The following is a 27,023-nucleotide window of genomic DNA, read 5'->3' as shown; positions in this document are numbered from 1 at the left end:
CAGTGTTCTCCAGGCGCCTGTATTGGGTCCAAGCCTGCTTAGCATCCTCATTAATGACCTAGATGAAGGGGGAGAGCACACCCTCAGCAAGTTTGCTAATGACACACAACTGGGAAGAGTGGCTAAGGTGCCAGAAGGTCATGCTTTCATCCAGCCTCAACACACTGGAGAAATGGGCTGACAGGAAACCCATCAAGTTCAACAAGGTTGAGTGCAAAGTCCTGCAATTGAAGTGGAACAACTCTGTGCACCAATATATGCTGAAGGACACCCAGTTGGAAGAAAAGAACCTGGGGGCCCGGGTGAACACCAAGTTGGACATGAACGAGCAACGCGGCCTTGTGGCAAAGATCATCAATGGTGTCCTGGGCTGCATCAGGAGGAGTGTTGCCAGCAGGTGGAGGAAGGTGATCCTGCCCCTCTACTCAGCCCCGGTGAGACCACTTGGAATGCTGGGTTCAGTTCTTGGCTCCTTAGTATAGAGAGACATAGACACACTAAAGAGAGTCCAACAAGAGGCCATAAAGGTGATTAAGGCACTGAAGCATCTCTCCTATAAGGAAAGCCTAAGAAAGCTGTGACTGTTCAGCCTGGAGAAGAGAAGGTTCAGAAGGATCTTGTCAATGTCTATAAATACCTGAAGGGAGGGTGCAAATAGGACAGGCTCTTTTCAGTGGTGCACAGTGCCAGGATCAGAGTCAATGGGCACACACTGAAACACAGGAGGTTCCCTCTGAATATCAGGAACCACATTTTTACTGTGAGGATGACCGAGCACTGGCACAGGTTGCCCAGAGAGGTTGTGGTGTCTCCATTCTTGGAGATTGTCAAAAACTGTCTAGACATGGTTCTGGGCCATCAGCTCTAGATGTCCCTGCTTGTGCAGGGGGTGTTGAACCATACAACATCCAGGACTACCTTCCCACCCCACCTATTCTGTGATTCAATGATCACACTACACTTGAATGTCCCAGTGAAATGGATTAGCTACCTTTTTTTAAAGGTCTTTTCATATTAAAGCACCTAGTATCAACATAAAACATTATTCAGAACAGGCAAGGCTGGCTCTTCTTCCACTAAGAATATTTGAAACACTGACATAGCTAAAATTTTATAATAATTTCATAAATTTTTAACAACTGTATTAATATAATTAGGAAAAGAAAAGTTATCCTTACTCCAGTTTTTTAGGAGCATCACAGATATTGGTGTGATTATTCTGTTAAATGACTTACACCAGTTTAAATGAAAAGATAACCCAAGATCTTATTTATCGAATTTGCAGCATTATATTTAGCAACAAACAACTAGATTGTTTCATAATACTGTTTGCTAAATTTCCTAGTGCACAAAAACTGTCTATTGGCAGCATTACTACAGCACCGAAGATGCCCTTTTTATCATGCTTCCTTGTACATGCTCATGGTACAGTAGGACTCCCTCCCTTTCTCCTTCCTCTCTCTGTGATTTCCCATGAGCATTTCCAGTGACAGAGCCCTGCAAGGAGTCTGCCATCCCTCCAGCCCTGCTGTGCAGAACAGTATCACCACAGATATCCTCTCAAGATTTTCTTTTCCTTTGTAACTCCCACCTTTGACTAGGAAGGAAAAGAAACATTTATGCTCTTGCTGAGACACAAAGCAGCTGGGTTAGGTGGGAGGAGAGACACTGCCTCTATTTCACAGTCACTTCTGTCACTAACCATGAATTATGAGAGTTAGATAGCAACTTCAACTGTGCAGATACTTTTTGTAACTCCAGGGTCAACTCCAGAAGTTTTATTGAATAACAAGTCTTTCAACCTACATACCAGTTGGTTGAAAGAAGCTATTTCCTTTACACTGGCTTTTGGGAGACACAGACTGCATTCCTCATGAGTAGATTACTTTCCTTGCACTGTGAGGATAACCCATGAATTATTACACCTTTTGTAACTTTTTACCAATGCATATTTTCTGGCTTTTCACTCCTAACACACTGCTGTATTGCTGACCAGTGAACTGATAGAGAAACACAGTGAACTACAGATTGGAAGAACAAGTAAAGAGAAGAGCTTAGAGCTGAACAGACTAGAGGAATATAAGTTCAGCTTTACATTATTGTAAATAATTCAAAATAAAATTCTGACTTGGCATCTTTATATGTACAAATTTAAATATCTAGCTTTAGAAATTAAGAAAAATTTGATGATTGTTCAGTTTAGAAGATATTAAGATGTTCTTGCTAACTCATCTAAGCAATTTGGGAAACTTGCTATAGCAAAATTATAAAATGAAGCACCCTTCATCCTGTCTTAGTGAATACTTTTCTGATTAATTTGACCTTCCAAATAGATTGACCAGATCCTCAGAGCAGTTCTTAAAGGCACAAGTTCCACCATACTTCATTACAGAATGCTGAGAGCTGTAGCGCTGTGTTATAAGCAGTTTCAAGGCATAAAGATGTGTTTCTGAAATACAATGAGGAATATTTCTTATTTCACCTTACAGCTATCACTAAATAACTTCAGACACACATTTTCTAAAACTAATTGCATGTTTCTTCTCCAAGTCCTACAAAACAGGTACATGTAACTCAAATGGACATCCATTTAAGTGATTTGTTAGCAGAAAGACTAAAACCTACTGGAAAACTGTTTACAAGAGTTTGGATGCTTGTGAATGAACGTTAAAATTTGCATCAGATTTTTGTGTATCAGTATACCTTATCCCCCTACCAGTCAAACTACAGAAAAATTCTCATTCTCAGCCCGACTGACCTCAGCATTTGCTTAATTTTACAAACCAAGGAAAAACAATGAGCTTTGAAATGTTACTTAAAGGTTACATGTTTGGGATAGTAAACATCTTAAAAGTATTGAGATCAATCTTTATTAAGATTTATTCTTTGTTTTGTAGCAGCATTTACCAGTTCTACTCATTAATCATGTGATACAGGCACGTAGGTTCATGTCCTAATACATCAAAGTGGCCTGCTTTCCTTAAGAGGTATTTTTCATATTCTCTGAGAACTCAGCTATTCTAGCTTTTACCTGCAAATTTGTCTCACCTTTCTTGTTAAATTACTTTGTCTATGCTTTTGACTAATGTTAAATAAGAAGCTAGGCTGGAATCTCAGCCTTATGGGTAGTCATAGACTGCAATTATTATAGGAGTGGTACTGAGTTACTGTTTAGGTGCTGTATTGATGAGAGATAAATAAGAGCTGAATGTCTTCTGAGAGATCATGGTAGAGATGGTTGTTTTCCTCAAGTACCTTTAGGTGTTTTGATTGGATTGTACTTCTCCAGGAATTATAATGAAAACTACAAATTGAATTGAAGCATTAGCAGAAAAGAAGTCCTAAATCAAAGAACAGTATTTTTATTGTATAGTAGATGCAACCGTGCATCTCAGTCAAGGTGTGACTTTCTTATTTCTAGGACAGATCTTTACATGTTACAAAACAACTGTCTTGTAATTTACTGAAAACTGCTTTAAAAGATGCTGGAGCAGAAGCATCCAAATACCAATCTTTTTAACATCACTGCCAACCCCCAAAAAAATCACTGCTTCTGCACGATCTGCACATCGTTGAACATGTTTGGTATAACACGCATAAACCCTCAGTCAGTGGCAGAAGGGCACATTTGTATCAATAAGCCACCAAATACATCTGTCTAGCTATTCCTTTTATTTAAAAATGTAAACTGATCTAATTTACCCCATAATTTTTACTGGTTAAAAGAGAGGAGCTCTGAGCATTTCACAGAACTATTCCCTGGTTCGGTATTATAGCTGTGCTGGAGTAGGACTATCACCTCCAGTATAGTAAGCACTAAATCAACTCATACAATACACTTCTTTGTGTACTGAACTGAGCTAAATCCAAAATCTGAGACTAAGTCCTTTTGCATAAAATGATTGCTCTGTTTCTGTGCTTAGTGCAGCCTGCAGCCCCAAAGGTCTTGGGAGTTGTTCTGACACAATAAAAGAAATACTTATTCAGAAGACATGATCTTTCAGTAGGAAAAAAAACCATCCACCACCAACAAGAAACACATGGATTTCAATAGATAAATATGGAATGAAGATTGTACTGACTACAGGGAGATTTATTTAGCAACTGTTTCCAATTTATCTTTGGGACATACAGTAGCAGCAATTTATAAGAAGTCAGAACTAGCTTGATATTTACATTGCATATAAACAAGCCTAAGTGAATAATTAAGCAACTGAAGTACTTGTTTTTCAAACTGTGTAGGTTAAGTTTGGAAGACTTACTACCTCCTAGCAATTTCTGTCTCTTGAGCATCCTAAAAATAATCAGCATTACCACAAAGTCCTATGAGTCTCTGAGCTTGCAAAATTAGCAAAACTAATGCAAGTTCTTATATGTATTCTGAGATGATATTCCAAATAAGGATATTGTCATATAAAATCATTAACTCAGAAATAACTGAAAACACATCAAATAAAGTTTTTTAAACATGTTAAGCAGACTTCATATTAAATAAAGTTCAAGGAGATTATTCCTAATATTGTTATAATGTTTATGCTTTAAATGAAATTTGGAAATTTAAAAGCCCATGAGTTACTGCTATTGGCAACTGAAGTCTTTTGTGTGCCTATTAAAAGACATAGTGTTGTTTGGCCTGAGTATCTCAGTTCTTAACCAACAGCTTTGCTGCTAGCCTTTGGACATTGTCAGTAAAGACAATACCAGTATTGGATACAGCACTGGGGACAGATACTGAATTGAATAACTGGGGTAATTATTGCAGGAATCAATGCAGGTAGTAAGACATGGAGCATCATGACTGAATGTTTCAGTTGCATGTTCTGTACTTTCCTCCTTCAGCCTCTCATATTTTCCTGTGCCTTATTATATCAAGTTGGTCTGACCAGGGGGCTTTGCTGGCTTCTGAATATCTAACACTTATTAGTAGTATTTTTTCCAAAACACTATGATGGTCTTATGATGTAGGCATCTGTCTCCTAGCAAACAGGCTAAGAGGAACAAGAAATTTAACACAGATCACTGAACAAACTGATGGCAAACTTCAGGTATCACATTATCACCCTATGTTAACACGGAGCAGGAATCACATTTTATTGTATTTTTACTAGTCACAACAATGACTTCTCTTTTATTAACAATAAAAATATAAATAATGACCATACATAAAATACTATTTCCATCATTTATTCCTGTCAGCAAGACAGACTAAGGTTAGGGCTGATAGGATGGTTTCTTTTACCATATGCAAAATGTATATTTTTATAAAATCATATGCAATTTTTTAAATACTAAAGTGTGTTGTCATTTGTATATCTAAAGCTCTGTAAGATACATGTTATACAATGAATGAAACAAAAATCTTCAGGCTTTTCATTCCTTGTATAACTCCCTAGAGTTCCACAGATGCTATAAAAAGCCTTAAGTCATAGAAGTCTGACAGTACAGTATTTCATACAGTATTTATATACATTTCCAAACAGAATATTGCACTGTATGAATAATCTTTGTAACTTCCAAATATTTATGTTTCTAAATCTTACCCTTTGTATGACTACAGAAATTGCAGGAAATAAACCTTCCCTTGTGTATTCACAGGAAGCTGGGTTATCTGACTTTTAAGCCAAATTCAAAACATACTTCAAAAGTAATTGCCACACTGAAGATACTGTTTATGTGAGTAACTTGGTTACATCTCTGCCATAAAGGGCTATGCATTTTCCTGAACATACTTATCAATACACACAAAAAAAAGCTGATGCTACTTTCCCTTTTTCAAATCCACTGAGAATCCGCTGACTGACATTTACATAAAACTCGAAACTGACTGTTTCTTCAGTTAAAATCCTGTAAACTCACAAACAGGTTATCCCGATCCGTGTTTCAAGCTTGGTTCCAAAAGTACTTATGTATAATTTCTAGATCAGACTGTCCCCTATGGAGAAATCAGACACAAGGATGTCTGTGAACTCTTTAAAATTCCTCAGCATCCACAAAGTCTAGGAAATGTTTCCTAGTTTCCTTAGTTTATGTCCAGCTAGTACTATGAACTGTCTGTTGACATGAAGGTGGGTCCCAAGTTCCCTAAAACTAAAGAATCCTCAAACAGCTATCAAAATAGTGAACAACTGTTAAAGGATTATCTGAGTTTGACCACTTTCTTCCACACTAACACTAACACTTTAATTATGAAATTAGCTACTTCAGCTGGAAGGGATGCAGCATAGCAGGGGAATGCCTCAATTGGTCCTTACTTAAAATCTCACCAGGCAAGTGATCTATGCTTGACAAACATTTGACTCCTCTCCAAATAATTACAAGCAACTCCTTGGTATTTTAGCCCTTTCAAAATTATAACTGGCAAATAGCAATGTAATAAAACAGCTTTTTATTATGTATCAGTTGTATTAATTCTTGTCAGCTACTTCTAGGTCTTTCCTGGGAGGCAAGCTAAATATTATAAATAGTATTAATTAAGCTTTACTCTTGTATTGATTATCCCTTTCTTTTATTTTGAGTTGAGAACACAATTTGTAACTGCTCAATTAACCAAACAATTCTGCAGAATTTAAAAGTTGATCTTCTTCTATGTTTTTTTTCATTAGGCTAAAGAAGTTTTCTGATACTGCAAGTTACTCCTTTGGGCTTTCTATGAATCAGCTGTAACCATCCAGCATACAGTTGCTTTTGGTGCAGACAGAAATACCAGTCTGCAGCTCCCACTCTACAACTGTCTGGAAATGTCTACTCATTGACTTATTACTTGCAGTAAATACAGAAGAAAATTTCTCAAAAAGCCAACAGTAGCTGGAATATTTGCATTAGGATACTCATTGCATGTAGAAAAGCAACAGAACTCCAAAAAATTGTGCCACAGAAGATGTGAAGAGAAAGAGTTACTCACCTCCCTTTCTTCTTGTCACTGTATTGGTTAGTAGATTCGGTCACAGTGTAACTATCCACATATGCTAGAAGTAGCCCCCCTTCTCCTCCCACAAAGCTCTGACTTTACTGTTATGGCCCCAAGAGTCCACCCCTGCCCCCTTGCACAGCAAATGTAGGTTGGATTTTACAGATAAGAGAGAAAAGGAAGCAAAGATACATAGAACAAAAGTAGGGACAAGGAACAAATGGAGGAAAAAAGCAGAAATTTGGAGTGGCAACAGTGTTTCCACATAGGACTCCATTCACCCATCCACCCAAAGTGAAGAAGTTGTGGTTATGGCTAAAGGTGTGACTGTCTTGTTCTTTTCCTTACCGCAGGCTCTGCACTGCCCACAGGAAGGGATGACCCCGCTGCCTATTCCGCAGGGCAGGGAGCTACCTCACTGCCCAGGCTCTGCAGCACCCCACAGGCTGCCCATGGGGTTCTGAGGCAACTGCTGGGGATCACAGGCCAGACAGGGAACACGGAGAGCTGCTGAATGGCAAGGCCAGGTTGCAAGGAAACGTACCACCTGTGTGGAAAGGGACACTATTTACAGTCAAAACATTTTGTTTTTAATGTCTCCCTCAGTAGTTCTGTGTGTCCTCAACTTCAGAGGTGGCCTTACTGCATTTTATGTTCTGATAACCCCAACTCCAGGTATGGCAAGACTTTTCTGTGTTACTGCTTTGGTGCTTTTAAGAAAAGGTGGTGCAAATCTGTCTCAAGCTTTTGACTGACTTGGAGATCCAGCACAGTCAAAGTCTAATTGCACTTTGGTTTCAATCCTGAAAAATGGTTAATGCCAGTATTGCAAAATTTATATAAAAGCTTCTTTCAATGGCCACCACTTGCACATAGAAAAAGGGGTTATACATAAAAGACTCTTTGTCTCCCTCATCAATTTGACCCTTGTCAAAACTTGAAAAAATGAGCAGAAGATTTATCCACAAAACTTCTGATGCAATCAGTGAAAGTTTTGTGTCTAAATTGCCTTTACATCTTTTAGAACCTCAGACTATGTCTGCTGCTTGGTCCTACACTTGCAGTGTTTAGGTCAGGAAAAAAAAAAAGAAAAATAAGTACATTTAGGGTGGCTGTTTTTCTCTTGATTCAGGACAAACAATTAAAAAATAAAAGCTGTCAAAGTTAGTCTTACAATGTAAATTATTTTTATTCAAAACAGATTAAAAAACCTAACAAAGCTTGCCTAACTACATGAGGTAGTACATGTAGCAAAAGAGAAGGCAGAATATCGTATTCTGAAATATGAAGAGTATGAATAAGTTTACAAGTTGCAGTGAAATTCAAAAACAGAAACAAAATACATCAAAAATAAGGTTTAACAGCTTTTCAGTCTTAAAGCACCAATACACTTTTCATAGAAAGAAACACAGTAACACCGCTACATGTTCTTTATATACCATAATATGGTAAAATTAATCCACCAAGCTGTTCACCATAAATGAATTTTTTTAAATGGTGAAGCAACAAATGACATAATTGTCATTGGGCTTCATACCACTATACTTCCTGGCCTGCAGGAATATTTGCCAGGTCATGGGGAGCAAGGTTAGCCTTTGTTACTATTTTCTTTGGTTTTTTTGAACATTTACCCTCATATCAATGTATAGTACATTGACAACATGTAAAACTCAAGGCCTCAAGCTTGCAAATGTTTATGTATGTGTACAAGTCTACATTTTTTCTGACACCCAATTTAGGTAAATTGAAGGAGTGACATGGCAAAAATATATATGTGGATGTGCAGAACTGCATTGCAGAACTGCAGGCTTATTCCTTAATTTCAGGTTACTACACTTCTCAATATAAAAATTTTATCAGATCCTTCAATATTATATATGTCTGTCTCTCACTTAACCATCCCAAGACAGTGGAATATTTGTGAAAGATTGGGCCATAATGAATTGCTTATTTGAATTAAAGAGTTTAGCAGCATCCAATAAATATTTTATCAACCTATTTAAGAAATAATAGAGATGAATGTCTCTTAGAAATATTTTTTTAGAGGAAAACATGCTAATGTGACCCAGGGCTTGCCATATTTTATGTCTTCCATTTTATTTCAAAATAGGTATTTGAACTTCTTATGATTAGTGTGAAATTGAGAACAATCTAGCTCGTCTATGCTTGCATGGCTAATGCTACTGTAAATCATCCAGAAGTTATATATGTTTTTATTTTACTTTAAGGCATGATTTATTTTATCAGAATATTGGGATGGCTTCTTTTCTGTACATTGAAAATAAAAACTCAGACCTCCCTATGATATAGTTTAAAGGTTACTGTTAGTGGCATATATAAAGCACCATACAATAATATATTCAGATGAGGAAAACAAAGAACATTTAGGAGCTTTGAATTAACTGTATAAGAGTAACTGCTAAGAAAATATAGCAATATTTAACACAGGATTCAAAGTAGTGTTATATATCATTATAGATTTTCAAACGAATTTTTCTCCCATGTTTATTTTTACAGATTTTTTTTTCATTAAGATATATATGTAATTTAAACTTTTTGGTGGAAAGCAGTATACATCTTCTGTACAATAATGTTACAGCTTTATACAAATTCTAGGAATTATAAGAAATGGCCTGTATTACTCTTTTCCAAGTGCTCTGGTTTCACTTGTCTGTTTTACATTTTACTTGCTAGATTCAAACAACAGCAAATACTCTGAATGCCTTGCTTCCTGGAGGATTCTGTAAACTGAAACATAAATACATCAATTATGTTATTTTTAAGACTACAACACTCCAATGACAACGTTTTTGAATTGTTAATTGTTAATTCTAGGATCCTGCAGTAGTTCTTGTAACAACTCCTAACTTTAACTATCCAAGATTTTTCAAAACTGCCACAAATAAAAACTACCTAAATTTCAAAAAATAACATTAAAAAAATCAAGTAATCCTTTGTGATGAGGGATCCTGGTTTAAGGAATAAAGCTCTACTGAAGCAAAATACTAAAAATTTTTCAGAAGAAAGAGAAAGCCTGCATCTTATGCTCACTATTCTAACAACTACATTTGGAGAGAATTTGCAGACCCAGGAGTTCCCTTATTTGTTAGTAGCTTATATGATGAAGAATAGATTTCTATAAAGAACTAATGTCTAACAAATCCAATGACAATGCTTTCTGAATGGATAAATATCTGGCTTCAAAGGAAATTAAACAAAAAATATCCAACTGCAATGAAATTTTGTTAGAATAAATATCTTTGTCTTATAAACTGAACTAGTACGTCATATTTAATGGTCCCACTGTTTTCTCTTTAGCAAACCCTGTCTGAGGTATATTTGGGAAGGAAAGGGAAATGGAGGTGAAAGCAAGCAAGCAGGCTGGTTGTAACAGCATTACAATCCATCATCTTCTGCTTCACAGAAAACTTGCAGGGGACTGTTTTCCAAAATGCTAACCTTCCAAACTTTACCAAGATGGTTTATGCATAAATATATGTATATCTATACATACTTAAAAAATTTACATTTATACATAGTATATAATATGTATATTATATATAAATTATTAATTTTGCAAAACTCTTCCTGGCCGCATCTCTACTCAGTGAGATGGAAGCACCCTTACTAAAGGAAGTAGATGCTCATGGAGAAAGTCAAAAAATGAGCAAAATAAGTCATCTACTAAGCAAAGAAAATCTGTATTTTACAAACTTCCTGATTTGTTGAAAAGTTTGAGAGAAAGAGAGAAGACATTCCTCTACCCTCAATTAAAAATAAGAAAAAAAATACCCTGTATCTCCCTATTTCCAAGTTCTCTACAGAAACTTTTGGAGATCTTTTCCCTGCAAAAAGTTTTTTGAAAGACTACAGCCTGTCTAGGAAACAATCATTCTTAGCTTTACAGGAATAAAAGAGTGGCTTTACAGGACAAAAAGAGTAGTACGATTTTTTTTTTTTAAGTAGTACAATTTTTTTTTTCTCTTTCTTCCTTCAGAACCTGGAGAACTCTCTCAGAGATTAAAATTAATCTGCAACATGCAGCCATGTGTTATCATCATATAATGCAAAAATACACTGAATACAACCAAATGAACTTTCACAGTTTCTCCAGGTCTTTCATAAAAACACTGTTAACAACAAACTATTAAAAAAAAAAAAAGAAATTAAAACTGTTTCAATGATCATGAATTTTAATGTTTGTGAATATTATTTATGATTCAGGATCACTGGTTCAATACCATGTAAATCACTAATGAACAGTTCATCAGGAACCAATGAACCTGCATCATCAATGTTAATTTTTAAAACCTCCCTAAGAAAGTAAAGGCAATTTTCTTATCAAATATTGTGTTAGTTGCAACAGAACCAGCAAAGCAAGTAAGAGGTTTTATTTCATACACAGCTTTTCAGAGTAATGTTTTATGAGCTTAGAGGAGGCAGGCAGCTCTGCCACCACAGCTTCTCCAAAGTCACCACAGCTGTTACACAAGCTCTGTAAATCACCAATTTTGGCCTATTTGTTTGGTTTCTAGCACTGCCCTAGATACAAACAGACACAATGCAAGACTTTGTAAATCTCATGGAGGCAAAGGGTAAAGTGTAATCTTTGAAAACGGGCTCTGTACCTTTCTGAATATATTCCATTTTGAAAGGAAGCAACATACACCTTTCTTTTGTCTACTGGCATAACATCAACATAACCGCCCTGGTTGCGGACCACACCAGCGTGTAGTGCTGCTCTGCAGATGCTGGATACCTACGAAAGAATGTGGGAAAGATTAGTTTTCATCCTTTTATTTTGTGATTGTTTAGAAGAAAACAAATAACATTTAAACCAAGTTTAGGAAACATAAAATAATTATTGCATGACTAATTTTATTAATCTTACAGTATTTAAATCAGTTTCATAAGAATTAGGTCAATTTATAGGAATAAAGACACTGTCTCTTCAAAGATCCTCTTCAGTATGACACCAAAATAATTTCTTTCAAGCTATTTCAGTTCAAAGATCAGGAACATGTTTGAATTCTTCAGTCTTTCAAAAAGAACCTATCAGCCTTCAACAACAGAGGGGGAATTGTCTAGCTGATTCCTCCAAGACTTTTGATATGGTTTCCCACCCTCGTCATGGAGAAACAGTGATATGGTCTAGCAATGGGTCTGTGCAGTGGTGGGGAACTGGTTGACAGGTGGCACCCAGAGTGGTGGCAAATAGCTTCTTTTCAGTGTGGTAACCTGTCACAAGTGGGGCCTCTGGGGATTGATATTGGCCCAAACGCTGTTTAATATCTTCATAAGTGAACTCAATGATAGGATCAAGTCTACCTGATGAAGTTTGCCGATGATATCAAACTAAATGGGAAAGCAGACACTTCAGAGAAGAGAGCAACCCTGCAGGAAGACTTGGATAGGCTTGAAGAGTGGACTAACAAGAACCTTATGAAGTTCAACAAAGACAAGGCCTTGCACCTGGAGTGCACATACATAATCCAGGAGTGCAGCACATGCAGGGATCAACCCAGCTGGGGAGCAGCTCTGAGGAAAAGGACCTGGGGGTCCTGGTGAACCACAAGTTCAGTATGAGTAAACAGTGTGCCACTGCAGCAAAGAGAAACAAGAGATACCAAACAGGATGCTGGGTTGCATCAGCAAGGGCACCACCAGGAGAGATAAAGAAATCATTATCCCACTCTACTCAGTGCTTGCCAGGCCACATCACTTGTTCCTGCTATAAAAGAGATGTGGAAAGGTTGGAAAGGGTCCAAAGAAGAGCCACAAAGACAACTAAAGGACTGGGGAGGCTATCATATAAGGAAAGGCTGTGAGAACTGGGTTTGTTCAGCCTTGAGAAAAGAAGGCTTAGGGGAGACTTCATCATCATGTTTTAGTATTTAAAGGGTGGTTCCCTTTTTACATAAGTCATATGGAAAAAATGAGGAGTGATGGGTACAAGCTACTCTTGTGGAGATTTCAATTGCACACATAATGAAAATTTTTCATAATGACAACAATCAACCTTTGGAATAATCTTCCCATGGAATTGGTGGATTCCCCAGCACTGGACACTTTTAAGACAAGATCCTAGGCCATTTTGTCTAAACCATGTTTTGTCAGGAAAGGTTGGAGCAGATGATCCTTAGGGTCTCTTCCAACCTGGTATTCTATGATTCAATGAAAATTCTCTGTGAAGTTACCAGCACTTATATCTGCTTGAAACCTACATTCTCTGGTCACACATTCCTCTCATGAAGCATAAATAATACCCACAGAAGGATTCCTCAGTGACAATCTTGATAACGTTAATTTAAATAATTGATTTAAACTTGTAGTCCTCTAATACTCTTTCAGCATTTTAAAAATTGCTAGAAGAATGGAACTTCTTAGATACTCCAGATGGTAGGCCCCAATCTTCAACACATAGCACAGCAAAGTGCAGGTCCAGCTACAGTAAATCTCCACTTAGAGACAAGTTTTTTTGTGGAAGAAGTCTTCAATGCAATAGATCTCTCTATAAGCAACCTTAAAAAACTTAGCCAATATAAATATCAATAGCTGGTCAAACAAACCACTATTTAAACAAAACTTGTATTTCTTCCAGTTATAACTAGTGTAATTTAAATCTTTACCGTAGCTATTTTGCAATCTCAATTGTATATAAAATCAGGAATTTAAAATAGCAATGATTTTCCTACTCTCATTCCAAGCACAGGACTCGCCGGTTTCACTGTTATGTAGTTTGTCTTTTAACGTTACAATATTTAAAGGAGTAAAGATCTGACATTTTTTATGAAAACTATCTTTTGCAAAGATGCTTTAGGGTTTTTTTCCACACTGCTGGCTGTGAACATGCCATGAGGGATGCCAATTAAACTACTTTGTACTTTTCCTCCTCCCAAGGTTTCAAGACTTTTGTTATATCCTGAACACCAACACATGCCTTACTGTTACTACTATAGCCATCCCTTATTTACTGATACTGTGGGAGTTACAGACAAAGAGGCTAAAGGCTAAAATGAAAAAGAAAAAAAAAAGGGTAAAAATTCTGTGGGGCACTACTGATAAACCAGAGAACAAATCTTCCCAGGAATAGAGAGGAAAAGAAGTCACCATAAAATATGAAATGAGTTTAAGAATAAATGTCTTATCAGACCAAAGCCAGAAAAGGAAAGGTTTAACTAGATTCTCAATACCATACAAATGATTTTGTAAATGTATCTTTTTGCATTAGTGACATCCATTAATATTATTTGCTTTTTTTTTTACTATCTTTGCAAAATCCTGTTCCTTTATTCAATGCAAGAGGCCTAAGCAGTAAGGCAAATAAATAGTCATGTGCATATATGCATACATCCACATACATATTTATGAATTTGCATGAACTTCACAAAAACTCCATCTATTTTGTGGAATCAGCCAAGTAGATCATGGACTGCAATTTCAAATACATTTGCTATGACAAGTGGGTGAATGAATTCTCTCTATCTGTGAAGAAATCTCTCTGTGAATACATGAAAAACTGTAAAAGAGGGCACACTTGTTAAACAGGTTATTCTCTAGAAATACTTCACCTGAAGCTAGTTCAGTAATATATTGTAATGCATATAATACCCAACTGTATTAGTGAAAATATCAATAAAAAAGTATCTTAGTTTTAAAATAAATGTTAGCAAAAAAAGAACATTGTAGAAAACTGTATAATACTGATATCATCAATGGGAACACCTGTACAAATACATCCTTCTACATTTGAGCTAGATGCCCCAGGACCCTTCTGTAGGAAATGGAGAAGAACAGACATCTCTATTTGGCAATTCATCTCATAGTAAGGTAGACATTCCAAAAAAGTCAAATGAACTCTGCCCTGCAGATGTCTATTTATCTCCTTTACCACTATACTGTATGTACTAGAAACTACTATAAACATAATCTAAAACAGCACCTTCAGTGTAAATATCTACCCTGACAGCATTTGAAGTTGATAAGAAGACTTCCATCTCTGGTTTCTTACCTGTATTTATGTCCATTTTTTCCTAAAAGCACTATGGCTGCACACATTTCTATACAATGGAGATGAATAATGAAATAGTACATCTAAAATAAATTTTAAAGTATAACTCTATAATACTAATTAAAGTCACCTGGGGCTTCTCCAGACAAAGAAAATATATATTCTGGGCTGTTCTCCTCTCTAAGTCAAACAAAAGCATGTCTTCTTTCTCCTACAACAAAGTCTTTTCTAGATTGCAACCACAGAACTGAAAGAAAATCATCTTCCACAAAATGGACTTGCATTGAATCTGTTTTCACTGCCTCTCTCACACACATTAAGGATCCAGTGCACAAATCCTTCTTAAATTAGAAGTACTACTCACATCTGTGACACTGCTTACGGACAAGAGTTTTTCAGGACAAGATACTCAGGTAATCTAATGGACATTACTTAGTTTCAAAATAATGATGACCAAATATTCGCATATTATTTTCACACTATAAGATAGTTAAAACATAATTGCAGAGACTACATTTTCAGTTAAAACTGGCAAAAATGTGATCTGCTTTCTCTGCCACTACATCCTAGGTTCTCCATAGAGAGATGACAAAGGAGGGGCATAAAATAGAACCCTCTTTTCATTCTTTCTACCGACCTGAGAACTCAACATGTTGTAGGGAAAAAAACTTGATTAGGAAACAGAATGACAAAAAAATGTTAAAATATGACAGTGTGAGATACTTTACACAAACATATTAAAAATCTGCTGCAAATATTTTGCTATCCACACAAATAAGAAATATCCAAAATAATGAGACTGTGGACATTTATTTTAAGAGTAGTTTTTTTTGTTAGTATTATCTGACAGAAGTTATGGGTGCATCAGGATCTAAAGTGCAGGGGTTTAAATGAGTATACACTGCTAATATTGAACAAATCAGTGGGAATTTTCATTAAAAAACTGAAAATTTGGGTCCAGAGACTACTGAAGCCTATAATGGGTTTTCAAATAACTTTCCATATCTTCAGCAGCTGAGTACTGCTAACTTAAATGGGAGTCTCTGAAAAAGAACTTTGAAAAGACTCTGAAAAATAAGCATATGCAGGAAAACTGTATCTATGCTCTATCTTGTTATCTTTACCTTATAACTTTTCATAGGATTTTATATTTCATTATATAATGTAATGTAAATCCCTATACTTACATCAGAATAAATTCGTGTACCAATGACACGAGCGTAGTGTGGATTTGCCTGCATACAGTTGTGAGGACAATACACCCTGAAAGATCAAAAACAAACCACACACAGTCAGGAATGAGTATCAGAGGATTACTATATCATGTTCATTGTCAGCATTATTGAGTATAAATCAAGTTCATAATGCATATATATGGGTCTATACTGCTCTTAAAATGCTGTCAGTTTTTGAGGCTTTGACCATACAGGTGAAAAGCATTGCTGATGTAAGTTGAGGTTCATAATGAAGTGCTTAAAATTACACTTTAACAAGTCTGGTCTTCTTCCCTTTTGATAAGCAGATGGTGTTCTTGTCCAACATACGTAAGGTTAGTAGAAAAGCCAGCGAGAAGAGAGGTTGTTCACTCTTCTGTAATTTATCTGATTCTACAGCATCCTTTACAAACTGTACAGTCAAATACCTTCACAGAGGAGGCAGATCTGAGTGAGGATCTGCTTTGATGCTGATGACCTGGTGATGTAAGCCAATCTAGCAACTTATAATGAAGGTGAGCACTGGCATCCATAGCTAAAATGAAAAACTTCGTAAAGTAATGAGATTCCTACCTGATTCTAGGAGATCAGAAGACTACAAAAACAAAGACCATCTTTATTAACTGCATTTTGTTGACCTTTGAGGAAAACTTTCTCAGTGATTCATGGCTGCTATAGTTTCAAAATGCACATGAAAATCATATGGGAAGCTAACTGTAGTACAGAAGGTGTCAAGCATCTTATTTGTTAATTGTGATATGCTACAAGCAAGAACTGACAGTCAACTCAATGTCTACGCTGAACTATTTAATTTTAAAAATGGGTCATGCCCTAAACACTTTGGCCCCTACACGGGGCAGCCCTGGGCAAGTGTTCTTCTCTAGGATGCTATCCAGGCTCCATGGATGTTTGGCACGTCACATCACCTAGGCAAGCTAGAGTCTTACCAGATAGGTAATTAAAGCAGTTAAGAAAGCTACTTTTGTTAGAAGGAAGCAAGATCTCAAAGGAGGGCTGTTGAAGAGCTCATGATTTATGATTAGGGTACAAAAGGGAAAAGTAAGCTTGTGTAATCAGTGTGAATCAATGTGAATGAATCACTGCTGTTGTGAAGTTCCTTAAGTTGATGGATCAGAATTAAACCATTTTTAACCTTATTTTTATTTTTTAATTTTCCTTAAGACAGACCCTATTTTTCTCTTAATGAAGCTAATTTTAGTTTTTAATAATGAATAAAAAAAGAAAAATATACAAGTATGAAATTGTATCTATCCATTCCTGTGTTCCACTCCTTAGTTTAGTTCTCCACATCTTCCAGCTAGAGAGCCAGGAGCCATAGCCAAACACCAAACAAGTCCATGGACCCAAGTGCTACATGAAGGGATGTTTTTCTAGCAGTTCTGGCTTTGTACTTGCTTCCTGTATTGGCTGTAGGATTGCTATGAAAGTAATCCTGTGGATATCTCCAGCTTAGTTTGTGGTAAATCATGCTACAGTGTATTTACCTTTGACTCATCTATGGTTTTAAGAACTGTTACCAAATTCGTTCATCAAAATATTGCAGCACAGCTTCTTTCGAAGAGTTAAAACACAGTCTTCAAAGAAATGGCACAAATATTTAAAGCTGTTTACTGACCTGCAGACCACACCTTAATTTAACCATATATATTTCAACTTTTTTTTTCAATCCAGTTCCTACAGAACTTCCAAACAAATTGGTAAGTTCTGCAATAAATATCTGTATTGCATCCTTCTATTGTATCTGTTTTACAGGTAAATAAATTGAAATAAAGTGTACTTTGCCCAAGGTGCATAGAAATAATACCGGATAATGAAGAATTATTCACAGTCTTTAGCCTAACAATTTCACTAAGATTAGCAACAGGATCCTCATGGGCAAAAGAAAAAGAGATTCTCCCATTGAAAAAACCTGCAGATCATCTTTACTTACCTGGCTTTCTACTGAGACCAAAGATTTAAGTATCAGTTAAACATTTCTGACTTCATTTTCACAGCTACTGTTGACATCTTTGATCAATGACAACTTAGGATAATTAGGAACTGATAGAAATATTGGCAGCACTTTAAACTACTAAAATTTTAATAATTTTACCTTGGACAGTGTGAGGCTGGTTTTTGAAATGGACAGAGTTGTTCCACTGTTGTTTCACAGGTAATAGCCTGAACTGAAGAAAGTAAAACAGAAACAAATAAATAAGTGTTATTTAGAAAAATCATAAAGTAGTACTGAGTTTATAAGAAATTAATACTAACCTGTTACTTTAGAGACAGTGAAGGAATTAGCTGACTGGTATTTTCTGAAGAAGAAATAACAGAAATTGTTAGTAAATAATATATTTCAGTGATTTCTTTTAGTTAGAAGTATTTTTATTAGAGAATATAGAAATTAACTCAAGACACTGTCCCAAATCACTTTTTACTCACTGCACCCCCCCGCCCAGTTGTGAACTATTTATTGCAATGACATTTATTTTGTACTCCCACTGAATCCATCTGAAAAAAAAAGAATGCATGTTAAACTCTTTCAGTAGTTTAATTTGCTAAGAGAGTAGTCTGCTAGGAACAAACCATGCAATATATTTGTCCCTCAAAATGTAGCATGTGGTTGCTCAGAAGCATTCATCTACCAGAAGAGATCATTCACTTTCTGCTCAAGATTCATTCCTATAAACAACTCCAACTCTGAAAAGAGTTTCTCCTCACAGACGTTCTGAAACATTTAATTAAATTTTATTTTTGGATCTTGTGTCATCTGTTATCAACAGTATCACTGAAAACCCAGTATAAAATGTAACAGTCATTTTTTCTCAGTAATTATATGGTACCCAGATGCATTCGTTTCCTGTTGTTATAAAGAGTCAGGTATATAGATTATGTTGTTTCATTCCAAATTGATGAGCATTTCTATTTTACTCCTCTTATATTCTGTTTTCCTCCTCTTTTACTCCTTGGATACACCTTTGATTCTGATATTTTTCATCTGTAACACAGAAACTGATGATGCTTTTGGCACCCATAAAGCTATTTATTATTAAAAAAAAAACAAACTAAGGAAATGATTCCCTATTCCCCTTTGGAACAAATTGCTCCTGGGGACTCCACTGTTTGCCTGCATTGGTTTATTTAGTTGTATGGCCCATCAATTTCACATTGTTTTCACTGAGGTAGTTCATACTTCTGTTGCCCTAGCATTGCAAACACTGATGGGGGTATAGTTCTCTGTACTCTTTTGTTGATTATTTGTTGTTGAGATATTAGAACAGCATCCTATACTAAGAAAATCCAACAGCTGAAAAAACATCGTTATTAGCAATCCTGATTAGAAATCAGAGGAGCTGAAGATTAGGAAGTTTGCTGTATGCTGCACTGACAGTCCCTTTTCTGTATTCCCTATTCTGGTTTGCAATAGACAATAGAGGTGAGATCCACTTTATGTCATCTATTCATTGAATGGATATGTAGTTTATGCAAGGCTCCATATAGAGACACTGGTAAGAGTCAGGTAGCTGCAAGGTATCCCCTGCCTTATCGATGGGCCTTTGGAAGGTTTGAAACTTTGGTAAATAATCTTTTTTTATCCCATAGCCAACAAAACCAAGTGTTAATACCTTGCTCTGAGTTCTGATTCTCAAAGGATAGGTGCTAAATACACTCGGGTAGGCTGGACACTCATACAGTTTTGTCTCATATGGCATAGAAACACAGAGATTTCAACTGATGGAAAATCAATTGCTTCTAGTTTAAAAGATTGTTTTACAGTTTATCTACTCTTAGACTTTCTCCTAATATGTTAGGATTGGTATAATCCAGAGATACTTGTCTCATTGTCTCAAAGCAAGTAAAAAAAGAAATATTTGTCTGTATCTTCATTTTTAGGTGGGTGACTGAAACCACAGTCAGATCATCAGATGACCCAAAGAAACAGATTGATATCAATGCCTTAAGTGCTACCCAGGTAGACCAAATTATAGGTCATTAAATTTGGTCTACTATTGGCTTCTCATAGGACTGACTACCATTGGCTTCTCATAGGACAGTGAAAGCTTCTAGCAGCTTCTAACAGAAGCCACCCTATAGCTCCCCCCACTACTAAAACCCAGCTACAGGTTAAACCCACGACACAGGTAAGCGTTCTTCTCTATGCTGGATTAGACTGATCTGTTGAAAAGAGAAATTATCACAGGTGCACAGCACAGAGTGTACGTACAGTCTCTGATGATCACCTATCTCCTTACCCTTGGGTTTACACCTGAGCCAAACACATCACTCAGCAAAATTCTATTTTCTTTCAGTTCAATGTCACTCCTACATTAACTGTTCCACACATACTACTATTACATATATACTAATTATAGATAAAAATAAGAGCAGAAATGTACAGCTCTGAAGAACACATTACTATATATATTGAAGTGTAATTTGCAAATATTAATAGTATCTTAGATTTAAATATGCTAATACTGATGTTTCCCTATCATTGGATAATTACATAAGAAACAGCAAGTATTCTCCCCTTCTGTGCACTGCTTTTCTGGATTTTCTCAGAAAATTTCTCAGAAATTGTGGAAGTGTGATGAAATCATCAAACATATAGGAAGAGGTGTATTTTCTACTTGGTTCATATTCTTCATATGTACACTACAAGAGGGTCACTTACAGAAAAAACCTTGTAAGATTATTGCTTTCTTAACTGTCATAGATTGCTCTGTCCATGGTCCAACTTTGGAAATAATACTAGCTTTGTTCAAAACATGTAAAACAATCTGCCTTCTTTCACATCATAATTGTGTCACTTTTCTGTCCACCATTAAACACTGGCTAAAGTTTCAGAATGGACACAATAACTCCATATCCATGTGCCTTTCTACAGTATTTTCATATTCTTTATGACAAAAAGTATGAGAAAAATATTTTACTGTGATATATCTTGTAGGAACTACAAATAAACATGTGAAAACCTTTCCATATATTTTAAGAAAACTTACCCAATTGACTGAATGCCATTTCTATAAGACTTGATAAAGTAGTTTTTCCTCCCTTGCCTAGTGACATCAACCCAACCACCTTCATTGTCTAGGATGCCATAATGTATGGCAGCTTTACAAATACTGGATTGCTGAAAAACAGAGCAAGAAAAGCAGTTTCATGTCAGACATTAATAAGGTTTCAATTACAATGTGTCATTAAAACCTTGGTAGAGAGTCTATTAGGTTTGGCATGGTCTATGAGGTATTATTTCACACAAATAAAACACCACTTTGCCTTAGAGATAAACTGTTCTTATTTACATTATACTTGTTCACAGTAGTTGTTATTTCTTATATTGTTTTGCAGACCTACAGAGTAAACGCTATACTTTCAACTAGCATTAAGGTTTCTCAAGTAGGCCTACCTTATTGAAACAATTTATACAAGTGTACCCACAAATTGCTGTCCTTTTCCTTTAATCGCACCTTCACATATTTACATTGAAACAAGTGGACATAAAAATTCTACTTCTGTGTATGTGTAAGTATGAAGCATATTTGGACAGTACATGCAGAATAGCAGATGCAAATTTAGGTCATCTGATGCTATCTTAAACATTTGGTGTTAGCTTTTATTTTTGGTGAATGTTGATATACTCAAAATGCATTCTTAATACGATTTTAACTAGTATTCCAACAGAAAAGACATTTCATTAAACACTCTACTGGTACAAAATCTAATTTAAAAATATTTATTTACCATTTCATAATGTACACTTCCAATAACTTTGGCTTTGCTATCCAAACAGCCAGCAGGACATTCATACCTAAGAGAATAAAATACAACTTGGTCTTAAATCCTGGGATTACAAAAAGGGAAAATATTCCAGCTCATGTACAAATACAGCCTTTCAGAATCTCAAAATGACAACCGTAAAATTTACCATACCTATTGCAAGTTGTTCCTTTGCACTGATCTCTTAGCCTTACTTCACATGAGACAATCTGAGCTAAAACAAGCAAAAAGCAAATTCACTGCAGTGAATTTCACACTATACAATTTAATTTTGTTGACCACTTGCAAATCAGGTAAATTCCTTACACATTTGCTGCGTGCTTATTACTTCATTTTTCTCACTGTCATCAGTGCCTGTGGAGGCCGAAGGTGAATGTGTTCTTGGCCGGCTTTGCACTGTTGCATCCTGGGCTTTGGATCGTTGACGTTCAATCTCGTTGGTTTCCTCTTCTGGTTCATGGGGAGAATAAGGTCTTTCTGAATCCTCTGTTTCAGAAAATGGGTAAAAAAAATAATCTCTCAGAAAAAAAAAAAAAAATCAGTGTGGAATGTAAATCCCTCACTGTGTTTCAGTAAAATGACTTTGTTCTCATAAAATGGTGGAAAAATGAAAGCAAGAAAGACTTCTCACTATTTCATAAGATAAAGAACACAAGATTAATAAAAACATCTCAAGTATGTTTGTGATACTGAGCAAAGATTTTTTTTTTCTAGCACATGCAGCACAATTTAAGTATGAAAATGCTCCTGTTTTAGTACCTTTATGCCATCAGAAAACCAATAGAACAAAGATGATCTCAGTTATACATGAATTTTACCAAATTCACAGATGATATGCAATTAAAGAAGCTTATTTCATAATAAAATACACCTGAAAATGAGACCCTTCTATTCATACACAATGAAAATAATTTTGAAATACTTATAACTGAATGTACATTTCTTACTTAGACAAGAACTATAAGGAAGGTATTTGGGCACGTTTATGCACTTTCATATGGTCCATATGAGATCTCAAAAGTTATTAAGAAAAATTGCTAAATTACTCATACACAGAGTAAAGCAAAAAGAAGTAGCAGCTTCATAATATGTTGTGTTTCAATGCTATAAAATATGAATAGCATTCCAAAAATTTTAAGAAGTTAATAATCATCCTAGCCTACATTTTAATTTGTAATGTCTTCTAGTTTTGTTCTTGATTTTTCATATAGCACATGACTATGTCATTGAGATAATGTTTCCCTATAAACAAATGACTGCATAGACTTCCACTGTAATTACAGAAAGGCATAAATAGCACACAGTGACAGTCTCCATCCTTGTGCACTAAAAGCCCTGAATCAGCACTTATCAGCAGGAGTTCAGTACAGTCCACTCTGATGAGGCTCAGCCTCACATACCATAACTACATGATCTCATTCATCATAGTAAAGAAGGGCCCTACCAGGTCTTGGGGTACATGCATAATATATACTATTCCACTATGTTAAGGCATAATGAGGAAAGAAGTCAAAAAGGAAAGGTTACATTTCTATTCCCATTTATAGTTGTAATGCTGAAATAGTACTTACCTCTGTAACAAAGATTTTCTCTACAACCTCCTCCAAAACTAGGGGGACATGCAGAACAAGGGCGACCAGGTTTATAAGGAGCATGACCCCACCAATTACCCCTTTACACAAAAAGAAAAAAAAATAGCAAAAAATATCTTAATAAATAAATGTATTAACATTAAACAGCATTTAGTATGTCAACAAATAAATAATGAAAACCAGCAGATACATAAGACTGTAACTTTGTTCTGATATTCCCAAGTAACAAGCAATAGGATGAGAGGAAATGATCTCAAGTTGCTCTAGGGGAGGTTTATATTGGATATTAGGAAACATTTCTTCACTGAAAGGGCTGTCAAGGACTGGAACAGGCTGCCCAGGGAAATGGTGGAATCAGTATCCCTGGAGGTATTTAAAAGACATGTAGATGTGACACTTAGGGACATCGTTTAGAGGTGAACTTGGCAGTTTTAGTTTAACAGTTGGAGTCAGTGGCCTTAAAGGTCTTTTCCAATCCAAATGATTCTATGATTCTATACCAAATACATAGGATGTAGTTGAAAAGTCCATGAAGAAAAAAGCTGAAGAACTGATGTAAATTGCTGTAAGATTTTTTCAGACTGGCATAGCACTGTAAGACTAAGTTCCTCCATTAAATGAGAACAGGTTCCACTCTCCTAGATGGAATATCCTATAAAAGTTGATCTTAACCATAAGCTTCCTGTTACACATTCCTTAAAGTCACAGTGGGGAGATACAAATATCACACTACAACAAAGATCTCTGATGCTGTATACTAAAACATGGATCAGAAAACTGAAGGACTAGAAAAATCACAAGAGTATTTGGGCAGCCAAAGCCTGCCTTGGGAACAAAGTAACAGTACAAATGATAGAAAATCCAGACTGATCTCCTTTCAGATTATTTAAAGCATCTTGCCCCCCCAAGATATTTCTGGGTATCAATCTACTTACTTAGGAGAATAATTGCATACAAGATAGACTGCTTTTGGCCAAATCTGTCCCCAGATGTTCATGTTATGACACAAATTAATTGCACAACCAATTCTGCTACTTGTAGCCCAAACAACCTATGGAAAATGAAAGAGAAAAACGTGAAACCAAAGCTGATAAACTTAAAATCATAACTATCTCCAAACTTCAAGATATAAAACTCAAATAATGGAAGTGATATATTCCCCTCTGTTATAAATGGGTTGAAGTGACCTAATTACAACTGCCAAAAGGCCATTTGGTTATACCCTTAATAGAAAGAAAAGCTTTACCTTGATACAAAAAATGCAGCTCTAATTTTATACATATAAATGGTCTAAGCATATATTTGAAAGTGTAGCAAAACATTTACAAAACATGATCTGAAGAACTGGTTCTTGGAATTACAATTTATAGATGATTGTGAGTTAGAAGTTATGTTCCTGTGCTCTAGAGTTCTCAGTACAACCTAAAGACCCAGAGGGGTTTGGATCGGTTGGACTGAGAGAACAGATATCTTTCATCAGTAAAAGGAAGTAAGATAAAGGATAAAATTTAAAAAAAAACAAACTCATACGCCAAATAGACCCAAGTAATGGATTTTAAATGAATATGCTTTCATGTCATTGCCGTCAAAGGTGGCTGTGCTCCTTATTCACCTTTCATTGCAGATCTCAAAATAATCAGAGTGACAAAGGCTGGAATCTTCAAATTAGACAAATATGACAGGTGTTGAAATTGTATTAATTCAAGGTAAGCCAAAACTGTAGATCCAACAGGATACCACAAAAACACTATATATGTATTGATCTCGCATGTAATGGTAAGTGTAATTATATTTAGAAAAATGGTAAATAAGAATATGGAGGTAATTCTGTTTTAAAATTAGATACAATTGTAAATTATGCTACTAAAAAGAAAATAAATGTTTAAAAATTAATCATTTTTAGGTTTTCGAATATTGTATCACAAATTTTATGTGGACTGTAGTATAATCTCAAAACCATATATTTCCCATTCACTGAAAACATGACTGGCTCCCCTCTGCCAAAATTCAGGTTAGATACGCAAATTTCAGAAGTAAGCAATAAATTAGTTTTATGCAATTTTAAAAACATGCTGAAATTAAAGTAATATCTTAAAATCTATTCCTTGCTCTGAGGAACTCACCTAAGAAAATATTTCTTTTTTTAAAAAATGAGCTGTTTCTTCAGCTTGTTACAGAAAGGACTATCAGCACAGCAGCACAAAGGCCGGATTATGTGAAGTGCAGTGAGCAGCAACACAGTGCTACACTGGTGTTCGTGAGCTTTTTCCTTAGTCCTGATAAGGAAGTGATATTCATGAGGATGAAGTCTAAAGATTTGTATGGCAACCCTACTCTGTTACTAATACCCAGTGCTGTTAACCATGGAGTCTAAACAAGCCCTTTTAGGGCTTTTGTGCTATGGCATATACTGAAAGTTTAGTATGCTCTAATTATCATACAGCAACATAACTGGAGGTCTCAAACACTCTTTTCCACAGATGATAAAAAACAAACACACCTACATACCTGTGTGTAATGTGTACAAACAGGACCAGAGCATCTGTATGGACAATATGGATTGCATTCATGAGGATAGGGATACGTGAAATCTCTCACTTCATCATACCATGCTTGGACATGAAATGTTGGAGGTCTGTACCTATGAAAGCCAGTAGCAACGTATTAGATCATTCCAAAGTTGTAGCTTCTATCATTTTTCCTTTAAGTAATAATCAAATTTTGTTAAATTTTAAAAAATTTCATATATTGCATAAAACAGTATCTTAAACTACCTTCCCCAATGTGCCCCCAAATTCTGTCCAATTGATGGAAGAAGGTTTGCTGGTCCATGCTCCCACAGACAGGTTTCAGCCCATGACTCTGCAGATCTCTCCAGTTCTGTGTCCCATGTCTGAAATTTGAAAGAAAAGAAAGGGAAATCTTCTTAGAAATCCTTGGTGTGTATCTCATTCTATAAAAAATTAAAAAAGAAGACTGTCCATTTTTGAAGTTTCTTTTACTGAGGTAGAAGACTGAAGAAAAAAGTGAGACTTGAAAACTGCATGCTCCATTTGTGTTATGTAAGAAAGAAAAATGTTTTCACCATGAGAAAAAAAAAAGTTTTAACCCCATTGCAGCATTCCCTTTAGAAACCATGTGCAGCCATGCTGCAGTGAATAAAGCACAAATACGAAATTGAAAGGCTTAGTTCAACTTTCCAAGCTAAATTAAGTGCTTTTTCTATCTTGAGATTTCTTTTTACTTATGGGCACTTCTCTTAGCCAAAAGGGTATTACCCAACATGCTTTCAAACAAAGCTTTATTTCCTCTAAACCAATAGTTCATGTGAAATGAATGCGATTTTCTCTTCCTTTTCTATAACAAGCTTTTGTTGAAATAATACACAATTCAAACACAAATTATGAAAACTAGAGTAAGGTTGTCATTCATTGATTTTATCACTAGGTTGGCAAAAAAGGAGACATTCATGAGGCATGTTTAGGAGAAGTCAAAAAAAAAGATCATGAATTACT

General features: G+C 35.7%; 1 protein-coding gene across 4 annotated transcripts in view; it reads right to left on the bottom strand.

Moving 5' to 3' along the window:
- Positions 1-8,077: 8,077 nt before the first annotated feature.
- The window catches only part of CRISPLD1 (cysteine rich secretory protein LCCL domain containing 1), a 42,260-nt gene continuing 23,314 nt past the window's right edge, over positions 8,078-27,023 (bottom strand). For all 4 annotated transcript variants that reach the window (XM_051768842.1, XM_051768851.1, XM_051768856.1 and 1 more), the window contains 13 exons: positions 26,283-26,401; positions 26,017-26,149; positions 24,444-24,559; positions 23,488-23,588; positions 22,223-22,402; positions 22,070-22,130; positions 21,881-21,947; positions 21,139-21,269; positions 18,407-18,450; positions 18,246-18,318; positions 16,106-16,181; positions 11,536-11,666; positions 8,078-9,655 (listed from right to left, as the gene is read on the bottom strand). In XM_051768842.1, the coding sequence (XP_051624802.1) occupies positions 9,604-9,655; positions 11,536-11,666; positions 16,106-16,181; positions 18,246-18,318; positions 18,407-18,450; positions 21,139-21,269; positions 21,881-21,947; positions 22,070-22,130; positions 22,223-22,402; positions 23,488-23,588; positions 24,444-24,559; positions 26,017-26,149; positions 26,283-26,401 (1,284 nt within the window). In that variant the 3' untranslated portion in view covers positions 8,078-9,603. The remainder of the gene's footprint in view (positions 9,656-11,535; positions 11,667-16,105; positions 16,182-18,245; positions 18,319-18,406; positions 18,451-21,138; positions 21,270-21,880; positions 21,948-22,069; positions 22,131-22,222; positions 22,403-23,487; positions 23,589-24,443; positions 24,560-26,016; positions 26,150-26,282; positions 26,402-27,023) is intronic.

This window comes from Manacus candei, unplaced genomic scaffold (assembly GCF_025592945.1).
Source record: "Manacus candei isolate 608988 ecotype Guabito, Panama unplaced genomic scaffold, ASM2559294v1 h1tg000008l, whole genome shotgun sequence".
Taxonomy (NCBI): domain Eukaryota; kingdom Metazoa; phylum Chordata; class Aves; order Passeriformes; family Pipridae; genus Manacus; species Manacus candei.
This window is presented reverse-complemented; position numbering and strand designations above follow the sequence as displayed.